This window comes from Erithacus rubecula (assembly GCF_903797595.1).
Source record: "Erithacus rubecula genome assembly, chromosome: 8".
NCBI lineage: Eukaryota > Metazoa > Chordata > Aves > Passeriformes > Muscicapidae > Erithacus > Erithacus rubecula.
The window spans coordinates 14,619,629-14,637,855 of NC_136659.1; the positions used below are offsets into that span (position 1 = coordinate 14,619,629).

An 18,227-nucleotide genomic window follows, 5' to 3' on the forward strand; every position below is an offset into this window, starting at 1 on the left:
ACCTATCATTTTTTCAGTTCTTGTACTATTGCTTGCTTTGAAGCAGTTTACATGGAAGTAAACTAAGAACTGAGATTGTGTGTTTTTTTAAATCTAGTTCTCTAATTCTGTGCATGAAATGCAATATTAATCATGCATAAGATTGTATTTCTCAGTGACATATACATAACTTGAAGAATTCTGAAGAAGACAAAAAATCCTGTTGCCCAGTAAATCATATAAAGAATAGAGCAGACAATCTAGAATATATATACTATATATTCTGTGTTCTGTTGTATGTATGTTATGTATACAACAAAGTTGTAATGCATAACACTACTTGCCTGTAGTGACAGCTGCTTAGCTGTTAGGATTTAATACCATGGCAGTCTCTGTCAGCTCCTAACTTCTGTGGGCAAAAGCTGCTCAGAAAAACCAAACAATTAGTATCAACCTATGATTCAGTACTAGTTGTAGGAATTACTACAGTTAAAGATGCAAAACTGCTGTGAAACTGTGTCCTCTTATCACATGTGACTTCTTTTTGTACTGATTTAATTTTTTCCTTAAGAGTCATAACTACTCTTCACCTCATTTAATCAAAGATATGATTGCTTTGACTTGCTCATTGTATAGAATTAAACTCCTTTATGAGGACAAAAATCTTGGAAAAAAAAAAGATACTTCCTGATCATTGTGAGAGCAGAAATAATATGCAGATGTAGGCAGTAAAATTATTCAGGGGTTTCTAAGGCTTGAATCTGTACATGTGGATAAAAAAACTGAATACATTCAGCAGGAAATTTGTTTAAATTAACTGCCAGATTTTACGCTAGAAAAATCATCTTTAATTGTTCAAGCTACTGTCTTCAGATTGAAACCTTTTATTGAATTAATTCTCTTTGACTTCACTGAAAAACAATTATTGAGCCATTATTGATTTTGCAGATGACACCAAGTTGAGCAGGAGTGTTGATCTGCAGGAGAGCAGGAAGGCAGAGGGATCTGGACAGGCTGGGTCAGTGGGCTGAGGCCAGCAGTGTGATGTTCAATGAGGCAAAGTGCTGAGTCCAGCCCTGGGGTCACAACAGCCCCAGGCAGAGCTACAGGCTGGGGCAGAGTGACTGGAAAACTGCCCAGCAGCAGGAAGGGACCTGGAGGTGCTGGTTGGCAGCAGGTGAACATGATCCAGCAGTACCCAGGTGACCAAGAAAGCCAATGGCATCCTGGCCTGGATCAGGAATAGCATGGCCAGCAGGACAGGGACAGTGACCATCCCTCTGTACTTGGGACTGTGAGGCCACAGCTGGAATGCTGTGTGAGGCTGAGGAAGCTGGGCTTCTTCAGTCTGGAGAAGATGTGACTCAAAGGGCACCTTGTCACTCTGCAAGTACCCAAAAGGAGTGTATAGCCAGTGGGGGTTGGTCTTTTCTCACAGGTAGCAAGTGACAGGAAATGGCCTCAGGTTGCACCAAGTGTGGTTTAGGTTAAATGCTAGGAACAATTTGTTGATTGAAAGGGTGGTCAGTCATTCAAACAGGTTGACTCAGGGAAGTGGTGGAATCAGCATCTCTGGAAGTGTTCAAAAGATGTGTGGATGTGATTTAGTGGTGAACACAGTGGCATTGGGTTTGTGGTAGGACTTGGTCTTAGGGGTATTTTCAACCTTTGTAATTCTCTACTGCTGTTATTTTAGCCATAAAAGACTTCTTTCTTTTTTGGTCTGTTTTGCTGAAAGCTTCAACAATCTGTAATGTGTCTTATTTCTTCACACTTCCTGATTCAAAACTTCAAACAGTCTTGAGAAATTCCTGAAATATTTGCTGAACTCTTGGGTGAACCTACAAACTTTGTTTATGCTCATTCTCTATTCCAACTCCCACTAAGAATGCCAGTCATCATGAGAAGCAGGAACTAGAACATTTAGTTGAAGTATTCCTTAAAAATCTGGTGAAACTTAAGATTCTTGTTGCAAAATTTTTGTCCAAATCAAGTCTGATTTTACAGTAACTTTCTGCTTTTCCTCTGAAAGGCTTTACTTAATAAAACAATATTTAATTTTGTCATTGACTGTTTTTTCACAAACTTTTACTAGTAAATTGTCAATTAATTGCAGTAAAAAAAAACTAAGCAGAATATTGAAAACCTAAAGATAGATGCATACAACAGGTTTGAGACTAATACAGTCTTAATGACCATCCTTCTGGGTAAGTCTTCCAGAAATCTTCATGTGTAAAAACTTTTGGTTTGATTTATCAGGATTCAGTTTAGAAACACATTAGCAGTTTTTACCAGTGGTTGAATTATTAGATCATTGTGTCACATTAACTGCTGTGCAACACAAGTTGTTTGTGTGTTTAATAGCAGTAATGGATCTATCACACAGCTCTGACTCACAGAAAGAGGATTAAAGTTCAGATGGATAATCTGTGGACTGGAACAACATAATTCTGCCTTTTGGCATTGGCAGTTTAGGACCAGCTGCTGAGGAGGAATGTCAGTTGTCCTCTGATTTTTTTATTTTTCCTTTTTTAAACATTTAAAGTGTTTAAATTATTTTATTTCCAATTTAATTTACTAGGAGTGGGTTTGCTTTTATTTGTGTTATTTAGGCCCAACTGAAGCCTGCAGATCAAAAGTGAAATAGCTTTGTTGTCTGTACTACGGTCTATGTGAAGCCTTGCAATTGCTTCATTGGGCATATGTTCAATCTTGGCAAAGCTCACTATTTTACTTTTTTTAAAAGTACTGTTATTATCTCTGTTAAAGCTGTATCAATCCCATGTATTACCAGAGAGAAAAATTTAAATTAATTAAAACTGTAGTGAGTGTGGCATTACCTGTTGTCCTGGCTTCTGAACTGTGGGGAAAGCAAGCAAACAAGCCTAGCTAAAACTAAATAAAGACAACTAAATAAATTAAGCCAACCATACATTGTTCTTGGTCTTTGAAAATGTGTCTAAAATGGATTGGTTTTTAGGCTTCTTTCTTGGCTTGTGTTAAGAACTAAATTTGTATACAGAAATGTTGCTAAATTAAATTAGAGCCTCCTCTAACACTCTGAATATTCCAGATAAAGGTAATGCGTCACCAGATTTTTTTATTTTTTGTACTTGAAATGAGAAAAATTCTTGCAGGCACAGCGTTCTTGAAAGAATTATGCATGCATCTGACACATCTTCATTTTACAGGGTGGTGTCACTTGCTCAAAGCAGTCCTAGTTGGTAGTGTGGGAGTGTCAGTGTCTCGTGTTATTTATGCCTTGAGTCTTGAAGATAGCACAAGTACTTATATTGACTTCAACTATTTTCACTTTCAGTGAAAATATAGTTCAGGAAACTGATGTAGAATAGGATGGTCTAAGGGTGATAATTACATACTAGTCAAATTGATGATTTCTTAGCTCCATTAGTTTCTTCTCTGGAGGGCATTGCAGCTGGTAGGTTTAGCAACTGCACCATCATTACTTCACAGCCTTGGTACTGGTTATAAAAGATAACCATCCTCAAATAGCTTTCCTGTCTTGTGAAGAAGGAGGTTTTTGTGGGCCTGAGGTACAGAATCATTCTGAATTTCCATGATTTATCAATTTTAAAAAGTACTTTGCATGTACATACCATGTTGTGCTATTTGTTGGCATCTGCAAAATGAAGGTACAGAATCCATGCAGAATTCAGCTGTTCTGTTACTGACAGCAGGCATTAGCTAGGATTTTGACTAGATTTTGATTTTTCACAGATGTGTGTATGCATTTAACCTGAGGTGGAATTGCTCAGATTACCTAACTTAAATCACTTAAAGGGAAGTTTTGGATGTGCAGCTTTCAGGTAGAAGGAAAAAGATACTGTGGGACTTTGATCTGTTATTTCATTTTTGTGTGTGTTTTTGTGTTGCAGACTTGTAGCAGCCTGATTAAAAATGTATCTATCCTTATATCCCGTTAATGATTTTCAGTGTAAAATATTAAGTCTGATTTATGCAAGATTTGTGGTAACCGTATTCAGCTGTAAGCATATGTTGCTCTAAAGAGAAAAGAGGTTGAGCAAAAAAAGGGCAAGAAGTTGAGGGAGACCATTAACTGAGCACAGGACAGACCTGGAGACTTTGTAGTAGCTGTTAAAAGCACTGCACAGAGTTTGATGAGAGGCTGCCTGCTGCTGAAATGCTTTCCATGGCTCTGCCAGCTTTGGCTCTAAGTGATAACTTGACAAATTAAGAAGAGAAAGCAGAGATACTGAGAAAAGTAGGCTGTGTGATGGTTACACCCATTAAAATGTGCAGCAATAAGGAAAGCTTTAAAGTAGTCAGTGGGAGTAAAATACGCTTCAGTGAATTAAAAGAGAAAAAAGGAAAAGTGTGGTATCTGTAAAAGCACTGAAAATACATAAAATGCAAGGCACTAGTTTCACATAATTCCAGTTTCACATTGATTTAAACAAACCTGAGGTCTGCACTAGGTTTGCTCCCAGCAAATCAATTCCTTTAATTCGGTGAAGAAACTTCTAGAAATGAAGTGTTGATAATGAAAATTGTATATTTTTAAAATAGCTTATAGGGTGGGGGTGTCTCATGATGGTTTCAGCTTGTGTATGCAATGGATGGAGCAGAGCTGTGGGGCTGGCAGGGGAAGGGAGGTGGAAATGGCATCACTTCAGCCAAGGAGAGCAGAAGTGACCTCCACGTGGAGGCAGGCTGGGGGCAGCTCTGAAACTGCAGTCTTGGCTGAATGGAAATCTTAAAGAAATTGCAAAAAATGAGGGGAGAAGGGGCGGGGGGAAGTACTAGCTGTGTAAAGGAACCTGTGATCAGAAGGGTTAAATTACTTTAGCTCTTCTGCCTGCCATGGACACAGCCTTTGTGTGAAGCTGAGAGAAGATAGATTAGCAGGGTGTGCTCATGATTAAAAATTGTAAAACTGGGGAAAAAAAGAAAACAAGTCTTCTTCTGTCTTTTCCTTTAGCATTTTAAATGTACAATGATACTTGCCATGTTAATTGAGTCACTGTTCATCTAAACAATTACTCTGAGTAAGAGCAAGTAGATTTTTAGGGAGATCTGTGATAAATGCAGTGCATTTAGAGAGAACTTTGTCCTTATCTTCTGTCTTAGGATTTTGGGAAATGCTATTGTTCTCTATGATGCAATAGTAAATTCAAGATCCTCACAAAAGATGATGCACTATCTATATGAGATGTCAGATGTTTGAAGTGTTTTACTTCAGGATTGGATAGCAATGTATGCCTTCTTAACTGACCTGAACAGTTACTTGTTTAGCATTGTATGAAACCAGTTAAACAAGACAATATAGAAATAGCATGTAAAATTGGGGAACAAATTCTTTGTGGTCTTCGAAGCAAATGATGGGCTAAATAAAGAGCTCTTCATGTCATAAACATCATTAGGAGTACAGAAATTAGTTCACTAACTTTTGAAGCTGTAAATTAAGCTGTGATTGCCATCTGAGCTTGTTGCATCTCTCAAAAAATAATTAAATAATTGTAAAGTTTGTTAATTTTAAATCTGGAAGACGGTTACTCTAGACCTAACCTCAAATTGTTTAGATAACACCAGCAAGAATGTCTTTATGGGCAAAACTATTTTTGTGCATGTGGTTATTCAAGATACCCTCCTAGAAATCATTGTAATTAATTAAAATGTTAAAATATTTAATTACTGTAATCCACAGGGAATACCAAGGCTGTAATTGCATTTAAGATGAGGAAGAAAAGTAATTTGTTTTTCAGGTCTTCCTGACATTATTAACAGTGGCATCAGCACTTTACCCTTTTTATTGTTAAAAACTGATTAACTGCAGCATTACTGTAAAATGGGATAATATAAAAAGTTAATATGCATTTTAATACATCACATTAACACAGTGTGACAGTGTTAAAAGGAATGCCTTTAACACATCTGTAAGTTTATTTGATACATTACTGCCTTGTTATTTGGAGAAGTGTTTTCTTGTTCAGCATGGCTGGCTTTTTATTTGTTTTGAGCTTTTATGAAGGGCAAAAATTTTTCTTCTGTATACTTGCTTGGGAGAATGACACAAGAATATGGGAAAGTATGAAATCCTGTATATGCTACAGTAAATTGGTGAAAGATACAAAGATAATAAAATGTTTGAAATCATCCAGTAGTTTTTATAGAACTGTTACTATTCGCTTAAAGAGAAATTAAACTAATAATGAAAGATACATGACTGACAGCCAGAAACCTACTTGGGAATGTCATAAATTGGATTACACTATGGAATTGGTTTTAGGAGAAAACAATAATAAAAAAAAAGTTAATAGGTAAAACCTGTAGGGTTGTTTTAAGCATTGTGTAATTTCATGGATTTAATTTATATAAAAGCATTTGCTCACTTAATTAGTGTTACCAAATGTACCCTAAACCAAATCACAGCTGCATTACAGAATGTATCTCAGGCAGAAGGTCAGGGGAATAAGTTTGGTTTAAACCTGTATGGTCTCACTTGCCAGGACCTTTGCTCTCAGCTGGTGACAGGCTCTGGCCAAGAGGTGAGGTACAAAGTGTTTTCCCTCTGGTTCCTGGTTTGCTGTGTGTGAAAGGAGAGGAAGAGGCACTACCAGAAGTTGATCTGATGTTAGTTGTGGGATTGTGGTGTTGGAAGACAAGGAGGGTGCCAGAGTCCATATTCCAGAAAGACTGGTCTACCTGTCCTACATAATTGGCATTACAGAATGGGAGAGCATCTTCTGTTCTTCCATCCATGTTCACCAAGGAGACTGGAAAATGGAAGGCAGGCTGTCCATGACAGGGGATGCACAAAAGGTTTTGGGAGACTAATCTAGCTAGGCTTCCTCTATTCATTCCTAGCCAAGAAGGAGAGATGCTCTTCTATAAAGGGTGATTCAGAATTCTGCCTAAAACAGCTGCTTTAGAAGAGTTTCTCTTGTTCTCTTGATTAGAGAGGAAGTCCAGGCATATTGGCCTCCCAAAAGTGAGCTTAATCTTGCTAATCAACTCCCTCAGGGCTGAAGCCATTGCAGTGAAACTCAAGACTTCTGCTTGCTTGTGCTAAACAGGGTTTGTCAGGCAACTTATATGACTGAATAGTTAAAGGTATAAAGTATATACCAACATCAACAGTTATTTCTGATTTTGGAAATAACTGTTAAGAAATGCACATTGTGTTTCCAAATGGTTTGTTTGTAAGCCATTTTGACACTTGGAAGTTGCAAAGGATTTTAATTTTCTGTAAATGCATGGATTGGTACCCTTTCAAATAAACAAAAAGAAGGAACTGACAAACAAAAACAAAACCATGAAAAAAGCCCTCAAAACTTTCACTTTTGTCTTGTAACTCCTTGTTTCATTGTGGTAGAGTCAGTTTGTAAACAAGTTCTGACTTTTTTTGGTTAGGCATACATTGTGTTATAAATCTTAATTTAGGCAGAACAGGAAATTTATGGGGCAAAAGTTCATATTCATATCCCAGAGAAATTCAGGAAACTACTTGTGTTGCCATTGAAGTTTGATGTAAATATTCATTTCACAGCTCACATCCATGTAAGGCTTCCTTCAGTTGCTTGGTATGTACTGATGCAGTTTTTTGCTGTTATAGTTGATTTACCTACAGAAATATTCTTTTTTTCATAACCCAGAAAGAACTCTGCAATATGATACTTGACTGCTGTGCTCAGCAAAGAACATACGAGAAATTCTTTGGATTACTGGCAGGGGTGAGTCCTGTTTCAGATTTTATACTTTATGATAGAAAATTTAATTGTTTCACTCTATTTTTCTGTGTGTCAAACTTAAGTTTTAGTGGATAAATAAACCTAGTAGTCTTTTTATCATTCTGAAAATGCTTATGTTTGTTGATTGCTTTAGTGGGTTGAATTAGTGTTTCAATTGTAAAAAGCATAGTGAATGCAGAATGAGAGAACTCACTTTTCCTTTATATTGTTGCTTATTTTGCCTCCCTTTTTTCTCATTATGGTAGAACAATAAATCAGTGGCAAAGAAATGGTACTAGAAAGATGTAATAGTATTATGAGTTATCAGAAAATAGCCTTTTTGCAGTTCTGAAGATTGGTCTTGGAGACTCTTGTAATTTACCACCTTGTTCAAAGCTGCTTAGTAGGTTTAATTTAGAGCACAAGATTGAATACTTACTGTCCTGGGCTTGTGGGTATTTTGTTTGCTCTTCAATAAACAGGTAACTCTCTCTGGTTTTGTGTAACTAACTGCTAATTTAGCTGCAGTTATTTCTTACCTAAGATTTTCCTGTCAATAACATTGACATCTCTGAAGAGTTAAGATGAAATACTTGTCTTCTCAAGGGAGCATGCTGTGCTGAAAGGGAATGTTTCTTCTCTTTTTTTTTTTTCATCCATTATTTCAGGAAGTCCTTTTGCTGTCAGTTACAAAGCACTAACCATATGAATCTGCATGTTCAGAAGAATGTAAATGTGAATTTCCGTATTCTCTGAAATGTTTATGTCCAAAATGTCTTTCTTCTGTTTCCTGCTGCCTCTCTAAATTGAAATAGTCATTCAGTGATGCCCTGAAAAACATGGTGTTGTATCAGGTGAAAATACTTGATGTATAGAAGTTAAGCAAAATGCTGGATAATATGCTGTAGTTCAAAATTGATGATTACTTCTTGGCAATGCAAATGAAATTCTTGTCCTGACAAACTGCTCAAAGCCATAAAGTGTATGTATTGAGTGTTTGCTCTTCCTCAAGGGTTATTTAAAAAGGAATCCTTGCAGTATTGACACCATTATGTCACTTAGTTATAGATTATTTTGTATGTTTAGTGTTTTGTTTTAAGGGTTTGTTTAAATTGTGCCATGTTGTCTCAGCGTTTCTGCATGTTAAAGAAAGAATACATGGAATCCTTTGAAGCCATTTTCAAGGAACAGTACGATACCATCCATCGTTTGGAAACAAACAAGCTGAGGAACGTGGCCAAGATGTTCGCTCATCTGCTTTACACCGATTCCATTCCCTGGAGTGTAAGTTAAAACAAAAAAGCCATTGTCCTCAGCCTCTTGTTCAACAGTTCATCTCCAATACTCTGCAGTGACATGTGATACATTCATTCTAGTATTATTCTGCTATTTGTAATGACTTGTGGCAAACTGGATTATCTTAAGTAACTTCTCAGACTCTGTTGAAGAATTCTGGTTTGTTTCATCTTGTCTTTCTCCTTTTTGTGTATCATCATCCTCTCTCCCCATTTTTCAGTTGTTGATTTAAGCTATTATGTTACAGAGTTCAGCTGGAATTGGTTGATTAAAGGGTACTTCTTTTGGAAAAGAGTTTTGAGCTTCTAAATTTTGATTAATTAGGAGTTGTATTGAATTATAAGACAACTAAAAATACGGCCATTTTATGATTTAAATGCCTAATAAATAAAAGCAATCTCACATTCTGAGATATTATTATATAGCATTACAAATGAAGAAATAAATATCAAAGTAACTTTTCATATTGTTTTGCTCTTGTTTCATAGCATAGTCTAATTGTCATTCTTCAAGCATGCATAAGGCAGTCCAAATATTTTACCTTTCCTGTACTTAGTCCTCAAATCTCTTAACTTACCAGGAGTTTATCCATCTGATTTTGTCTTGTGGAGCTTTTCTAGATAAAAAAATCCTCAAAGAATTACTACATAAATATGATTAGCAGCTGCTCCCAGGTGGTAGAATAGAATTTTTGAGAAAGACAGTCTTGACTAGAATTTATGAACCATGAGGGGAAAAAAAATCAGTTATTTTTAGTTATTTTGGGACAAAAGTTTTTAAGATAAGAAAGGAATGTGTGTTTAAACTTAAAGGTTAATGCTTTTTTGAATATTTGCAGGTCCTTGAATGTATAATACTGAGTGAAGAAACTACCACATCCTCCAGTAGAATTTTTGTCAAAATATTCTTTCAGGAACTCAGTGAATATATGGGACTTCCTAATTTAAATGCAAGATTAAAAGATGAGTAAGTTGAAATTTTATTTTCAAAACTGTAAATGTAATCAGGCTCTTTATCTGAAAACATACGGGTAAGAAATCTTGTGTTCAGGTTCAAGTGACTCTGCCCTTCTGTAGCTGCAGGACTTCAAGAATAAGTTCTTCTATAGATTTAGTCATTGCAAGGAGTCAGTTTTGAAGCTGAGTGCATTGCTGTCATTTTGGGTTCAAGTACATGCATGGCTCTTTACAAGATTTATCTGTTCCCCCTCCACCCCCAGTGACACTCAGCTACCCTAACAATTCCCAAGTGCAAGTTTATTTTTATATATTGTCAGCTATACAGCTGCATAATAAATGTTACTGGGGGTTCTCTTTCTGACGAAACTTAGACAAAACATACTACTATTAGTAACAGTTTCTCTAGGATTACTTACTAGTCCTTAAGTGTAGTACAAATCACATTCTTTTAAATCTGTATGGGATTAAATATGTTGCATTCTGACAATGTTGCTTACAGCTGCTTGAGCTATTTCCACTAAGTTGGGATTTCTTCTGTGTATGAGGAAGAATTTGGTAGATGCTTTAGCTCATGTAAACTCAAATTTGAAACTGTCCCTAAGGATGTGTGAGGGGATTTCAGCATGGATCCCTAATCTTTGAACATCTTGGTCAGCACCTGTTATCCTTTGCTATCCCAAGCTGCTGCAGTTCCACAAATCACTTCTGGCTTCACAAAGGTGGGGTTTCTGTTGTCATTATCTGTCAGGATGTTTGCAGCCCTCCTGTGTGTGAAGTTAATATTGTCATAAAAGAGCAAGTTTTTAAATAGCATTTGATTAGATGCATCACAGATACAAACAATGAAAGTGTTGAAAGATGCATGAAGAGAAAACTTTTGCCTTCTTGTGATGATCCATACAGTTTCTCTTTCAGTTTCTTATGACAGTGAGAGTGCTGAGTTTTTAATATAGATGTTTGTTTCCATCAGGACACTGCAGCCTTTCTTTGAGGGATTATTGCCTCGGGATAACCCAAGAAACACTCGCTTTGCCATCAATTTCTTCACTTCTATTGGCCTTGGAGGACTAACGTAAGGAATGCTTTTCTCATTTGATATTTACTTTCTTCATCTTCCCTCTCTCTGAGAACAAAAAATAAAATTGAATTTTTTTTTTTTTTTTTTTTTTTTTTTTTTTTTTTTTTTTTTTTTTTTTTTTGCTAATTAGGGATGAATTGCGGGAACATCTTAAAAATGCACCAAAGTTGATTATGACACAGAAGCAAAATGTCGAGTCATCAGATTCCTCTTCTTCAGACACAGACTCTTCCTCAGATTCTGATTCTGACAGCAGCAGTAGTAGCTCAGAGTCATCCAGCAGCAGTGACTCCTCATCTACCAGTGACAGCAGTAGTGACTCAGGTATTTAACCAGCAGTTAAACCAGCTTCTCTTTTATTTCTTTCTCCAGATATGTTTATTACTGTTTCTTTCTATACTTGTTTTGAGGAAAATCTGGCTATAGACAGTGCCTGTTTTTCTCTTAAAAACTAATCAATTTTTTCTAACTTAAAAGTTTAAAAAGACTAAATATTTCTTATGGTTTTTTTTTTTTATTTGAACTCAGAAAAACTGAGTTCCATTTTTAGAGACTTAAATATCTGAGAAACAGTGGTTTGTAGATCACTTTTTTTACACAATTGCTATCTGTTGCACTCTGCTATGACTTCAGTTTATTGGAGAGTTGAGGGATTAGAGTCATTCCCAATTATTTTCTTTGTGTTTCTGATGAACCGTAGAGACTCATATCTAGAACTTTTTTTCTTGTGCTGGCATAGCTGATTGAGCTTGATGCTCCTTGTTTCTTTCCCTGGAAATATGTGCTTCTTCCTTGAGTCAGAAATCAGTTCTTCAGTTCTAGCAATCTGTTTAAATATTGTTCTCCATCTGAGTCCCTATTTCTAATTCATCTGCTTCAGGAAAAGTTTGTTGTTGATATAGTGAAGGTTCTTGTCTGTAGAGGAATTTCCAAGGAAGAATTAGCTTTTGCAGATAACTTACTTTGCATTTTTATGTATTATAGTTAGTGTTTCATATCTTATACTGTTGTACTGATGTAGAAACCTCTGTTACACATGAACTGTCATAAACATTGCTAAGTCTGTAAAGTAGTTGCTGTTATGAGTTAGTGTGTGCAGTCTCCCCCAGTATATAGAGCAGGAGCAAATGATAGCACAGCATGACTTCCTGTAGCATGGAAGTTTGCTGATTCAAAGTTAATTTGATTTATTACATGTCTTTGAAATTAAAATGATTAATAAAATAAAAGCAGTGTGAACTGCTCCTTCTTTGGAAATGCAGTTCTGTTCTCCACCACCATCTCCTGTCCAAGGTGGGAGCTGTGTGTCACAGCTAACAGCATTAGTGACGACAGCACGAGAGGAGGGTGCAGCCAGACAGGGTCAGAGGAGGCACTGGTTCAGCACAGAGCCAGATGGTCCTGCAGGGACAGCTGCAGCTCTGCTGAGCTGCTTGATAGCAACCAGAGGGGCCAATCCTTAGTGACAAACCAAGGCTGCAGTCTGTGAGTAGAAACAGGGTTTTTTCCAAGTTTAGGACCTTCTCTTTTTCTACTTACCTTTCCCCCACTGAGGAGCACATTCATTAAAATTCACATCTTTGCAGCATGGTTTCACTTTTCAGTTTTTTGTGTACTTTATTACAGTGGTCAAAACACTAATTGGAGATAACAGTAAGCTTTAATGGTTAGCTCAGTTGAGGTTCCATTACTGGTTATAACGCCAAAGTCTTCCTGTGTTTGCAGCTTTTTAATTCTATAAAATTATTTGGAATAGTTAAGAGGCATTTTTCAGAGGAATGTGCTGCAGTATTTCAGTGTTGATGCAGTGTACAAAAGAAAAATAGAAAACCTGCTGATCAGAAATTGAGCTAAGTTAAGGATTAATGTCATACTGCCTGTTAATGCTTGGAACTTCATCAGCTTTCTCAGTTCAGCTCAGCACTACCCTGGGGAGGTAGTTCCAAAACAGGTCCAGCAGATGATAAAATATATCTGCCATCAAAGCAGCTGGTTCTTTTCTGTTTACTTTCTCAGGTCTTTTCCTGCATACTGGTGGATGTAAAATAATATGGAAAACACTGTTTAAAAAACATAATGGATTAAAATGTATCTGAATTGATCCATCCTTGCATTTTAACAGAATGTCAGCAAGCCTTAGTTCAGACTAGTCAATTCAGATAATGCATGTGCTAATAAATCAGTTCATGGCTGTGATATTTTCCAAAGGTGATGAGGAGCAGCTGATGTGATTCTATAGTTCATACACTAAGGTGAATGAACGGTTATTGCAAATGGCTGTTAGTGCTATTTCTCCTGAAAAATTAGGCCATTGTTATATTGCTGCAATACCATTATTTCAAGCCATTTCATCCTACATGTTTTTCCTTGTGCTGTAACATTGGAGATTTTTTCCTCATCTGCTGTTTTTCATCTCCATTGACTGATAAGCTTTTCCAGGAAAAGTAAATGATTTTGAGACTGGATAGTCTGGGAAAAGTCATCTTCCTAGAAAAAAAAGATTATTTGTGAGAGTGCTTTGATATATGACTTCACAGCTTATGCCTGGTCCTTGAGTACAAGTCAGCCAAGAGGGTGATGACAGGTGGAGGTTTTCAAAAGACAGGCATCACTTGCTGATAGCAAAGGGATAAAAAGCAGGAGTTCATTATTTTGGAACCTTTGTCCAGATGCACATGCGCAAATATTTTCTGACAGAAAACACTTTCTAATTTTTAATAAATTTAATCTACTAAATTAAAATGCAACCTTAGTTCCATAATTTGTTATCATTTCAGATGTTTCTAAAGCCAAAAGAAGGAGGGTGCAGAAGAAGAACAGAGAATCTGATAAAGTTTCAAGGAAAAAAACAAGAAAGGAGAAGGAAATCACTTGAAAAGAAAAATGAAAGGAGGCAGCAAGAAGAAAGAAGTGATACTGAGAGGAAATCAGAAAGAAATCACCGACATTTAAGAGACTCGCACAGGAGAGATGATGTTTCAAAATACCACCACAGAGAGGAATCCAACGGCAGAGATGGTTACCACAGCGGAAAGGACAGGAACCGCGAAAGAAGTAAGGATAGAGAAAATAAACACAGCAATTCAAAACTGAGGAAAGCAGAAAGAAGAGCTTCTGTATCTGATGATGAAAAATATAGACATTGGAGCAAAGACAATGGACGTTGTAGTAGGAAAAGAGAGAGATCAAAATCCCGGGAGAAGGAGCGTGGCCGTGCCAGCCCGAGGGAGGAGGAGCAGGAGGAGCGCTCCAGGAACGGTTTGGAGAAACAGCGGGACAAGGACAAGCACAGCCGGCACCCCAAGCAGCACAGGGAGTCCCGCAGGAGCGATGACCGGCGCAGGGAGAGCTCCCTGAACCACAGAGAGAGCTCTCCGCACCGCAGAGAGAACAGGGAGAGGTCCCCGAACCGCAGAGAGAACAGGGAGAGATCCCCGAACCACAGAGAGAACAGGGACAGCTCTCCGCACCGCAGAGAGAACAGGGAGAGATCCCCGAACCACAGAGAGAACAGGGAGAGATCCCCGAACCACAGAGAGAACAGGGAGAACAGGGAGAGATCCCCGAACCACAGAGAGAACAGGGAGAGCTCTCCGCACCGCAGAGAGAACAGGGAGAGCTCTCCGCACCGCAGAGAGAACAGGGAGAGCTCTCCGCACCGCAGAGAGAACAGGGAGAGCTCTCCGCACCGCAGAGAGAACAGGGAGAGATCCCCGAACCGCAGAGAGAACAGGGAGAGATCCCCGAACCGCAGAGAGAACAGGGAGAGATCCCCGAACCACAGGGAGAACAGAGAGAGCTCTCCGCACCGCAGAGAGAACAGGGAGAGATCCCCGAACCGCAGGGAGAACAGAGAGAGGTCCCCGAACCGCAGAGAGAACAGGGAGAAGTCCCCGAACCTCAGACAGAGCAGAGAGAACAAGGAGAGATCCCCGAACCGCAGAGAGAACAGGGAGAGGTCCCCGAACTGCAGAGAGAACAAGGAGAGGTCCCCAAACTGCAGAGAGAACAGGGAGAGGTCCCTGAACTGCAGGGAGAACAGGGAGAGGTCCCCGAACTGCAGAGAGAACAGGGAGAACAGAGAGAGCTCTCCGCACCGCAGAGAGAACAGGGAGAGGTCCCCGAACTGCAGAGAGAACAGGGAGAGGTCCCCGAACTGCAGGGTGAACAGGGAGAGATCCCCGAACCGCAGAGAGAACAGGGAGAACAGAGAGAGCTCTCCGCACCGCAGAGAGAACAGGGAGAAGTCCCCGAACCTCAGACAGAGCAGAGAGAACAGGGAGAGCAGGGAGAACAGGGAGAGCTCCCCGCACCGCAGGGAGAGCAGGGAGAGATCCCCGAACCGCAGAGAGAACAGGGAGAGATCCCCGAACCGCAGAGAGAACAGGGAGAACAGGGAGAGATCCCCGAACCGCAGGGAGAATAGGGAGAGATCCCCAAACCGCAGAGAGAACAGGGAGAGCAGGGAGAGATCCCCGAACCGCAGGGAGAATAGGGAGAGATCGCCGCAGCACAGAGAGAACAGGGAGAGATCCCCGAACCGCAGGGAGAATAGGGAGAACACAGAGAGTTCCCTGCGCTGGACAGAGAACAGGGAGAGCTCCCTGAAATTCATAGAGAATAGGGAGAACAGAGAGAGTTCCCCACGCCACAGGGAGAACAGGGAGAGTAGGGAAACTTCCCCGCACCGCAGGAAGAACAGAGAGAGCTCCCCACGCCACAGGGAGAGCAGGGAGACTTCCCCGCGCCGCAGAGAGAATAGGGAGAGCTCCCCGCACCGCAGGGAGACTAGGGAGAGCTCCTTGCGCCACAGAGGGAACAGAGAGAATTCTCCGCACTGCAGAGAGAGCAGAGAGAATTCCCCGCACCGCAGGGAGCGTTCTCCACGCCGCAGGGAGAACAGGGACAGTTCCCCACACCGCAGAGAGAACAGGGACAGTTCCCCACCACGCAGGGAGAACAGGGACAGTTCCCCACCACGCAGGGAGAACAGGGACACTTCCCCACATAGCAGGGACAGTTCCCCGCACCGCAGGGAGAGTTCCCCACGCCGCAGAGAGAACAGAGACAGTTCCCCGCGCCACAGGGTGAGTTCCCCGCACCGCAAGGAGAACAGGGAGGGCAGGGAGAGTTCCCCACACCACAGGGACAGTTCCCCACGCCGCAGAGAGAGCAGGGACAGTTCCCCACGCCGCAGAGAGAGCAGGGACAGTTCCCCACGCCGCAGAGAGAGCAGGGACAGTTCCCCACGCCGCAGAGAGAGCAGGGACAGTTCCCCACACCGCAGAGAGAGCAGAGACAGTTCGCCGCGCCGCAGAGAGAACAGGGAGAGCTCCCCGCGCCGCAGGAACGACTCCCCACACCGGCGGAAATAAAGTCCAGTCACCAACTGCAGTCAAGCTGTGCTCCTGAGCTGTTAGAACTGTATTTTAAAACCTATTACTGAAGTTTCTTTAAAAAAAAAAAAAGGTTTTGTACAAAGTGATAATTTGCATTTGTAAATTTTACCAGACTTTTTCAAATTTTCAGTACCGTTTTTTTATAACTGTATCGTTGAGTCTTTCTGTTATGTTCTTTGTTTGGAAAGACAAAGCTCTTTATTTTGTGAATAAAACAGTAAGATACCAGCAAATTGGGTGTTTTGTCACTTAGTTTCGAGTATTTGTAACTGTAACTTCACAATCTAAAAAACCTTGTTTTTTAACTTGTCTTGTTCTTTGAAAGCCAGATGCTGAGGCTGGGATAATAATGTACAAATCTCAGACTGCAGTGTGAATGTTACATGAGAAAACTGTGGAATTTTCAAAGAGGCATTCTATATCTGCATGTTCTTTCAACCTCACAAACATAAATGCCTTTTGACCAAAATCTTCAGGAAATACTCAGTTGATTTTTTTTTTCTTCAAGACTTAAAAATTGAAAACATAATGTTGCTGTTTTAAATGTCACATGTGTAAGTGTGTCAGCTTGTTCTGTTACTTTTCACAATGTTTTTTGATATTGTGACATCCTGAGTTAGTTACACGTGTGATCTTTTTGGAAAAAGGGTTGGTTTGGTTTTTATTTTTTCTGTCGTGACTTTGATTTCCAAGTCTTAGTCTTCAACTCTGTCGCTACAGTGGGAACATTTAAGGAACCTCTTTTGCAGTTTATAAAAAAACAAGAAAGCAAAACAGGAGATGTTTCAAATCTTTTTAGATGTTTTGAAATGCTCAAGTTTTTTGGAAGCAGAGTTCAAAAAAACCACCCTTCAAGCCACTGCAGCACTTAATGATGTAAAATTGTTCTATCTGGAGTCATGGGGTACAACTTGCTCAATCTTTTGTGAGAAGTGAATCAAAATCATCTGGTTAAGAATCATTCTCAATAGTAAATTACAGAAAAATTTGCAAAGTTTTCAGGATTGAAATAGGAAATAGTATGGAGGCATGGTCAGTAGGAAGGAGGTGGTAGTTGCAGATTATGCAGTTATTGTTGCTGTATGACACTGCTTTTTTTATTTGTGAAATGAACACAATTGCTGGTCAAAAGAGAACTCACATTTCATGTGTAAATCATATTTCTTGTATAAAGCATAAGAAATACATTTGAGCTGTTTTATAACAGAAAGTAGAGCCATTCCTAAGGAAATAGATCAGTTTTGCCTGAATCTTGTCACAGCATTTTTCTAAGAAAAATGCCTATTTTATTTTTTTTTTCTGTATTTGACAGAATTTATTTCTGCAACCTTTTCATGTAATAAAATGTTTTCAGTCAAAAACATTTTCATAGAAAATAAGTTTATATTGCAGAAAAAAGTAAGATTTCTTAGGGCTCTCAGCTAAAAATACTTAGGTGGCATCACGTAATATGTTTAAACTATTAGGTTTTTTAGCAACGCATGTCTCATTTTCAAAATTATGTGTGCATTTTGGCAGTGTGTTAAATCCACAAAACTTAATTTGAAGAATGTTTTCTAAAGAGAATTATGCTTCTTATGCTTCTTTGATAGCTCTCTATGCATATTATTAAAAATAATCTACTCCATAATGGTTTAATTGTACAAGCTTATTTAATATATCTAAAGTAATACTTCCCTTAATATGTTGTGGGTGTAATAGCATATATTTTATTAACCCATAACGTTTGAGATATTCTGGTCCAGTTAAAAAGTTTGTTAATGACACGTTTAATAAATGGAAATAAATTAATACATGTGAAAACACG

At 39.0% G+C, this 18,227-nt stretch overlaps 1 protein-coding gene across 1 annotated transcript in view; it reads left to right on the plus strand.

Moving 5' to 3' along the window:
- The window catches only part of CWC22 (CWC22 spliceosome associated protein homolog), a 215,658-nt gene extending 199,005 nt beyond the window's left edge, over positions 1–16,653 (plus strand). Inside the window, 9 exon segments of the mRNA XM_079310467.1 lie at positions 7,614–7,691; positions 8,820–8,972; positions 9,823–9,950; positions 10,914–11,015; positions 11,152–11,345; positions 13,799–13,863; positions 13,865–14,374; positions 15,242–15,267; positions 16,033–16,653. Coding sequence (XP_079166593.1) covers positions 7,614–7,691; positions 8,820–8,972; positions 9,823–9,950; positions 10,914–11,015; positions 11,152–11,345; positions 13,799–13,863; positions 13,865–14,374; positions 15,242–15,267; positions 16,033–16,396 — 1,620 coding nt within the window. The 3' untranslated portion in view covers positions 16,397–16,653.
- The last annotated feature ends 1,574 nt before the right edge of the window (positions 16,654–18,227 follow it).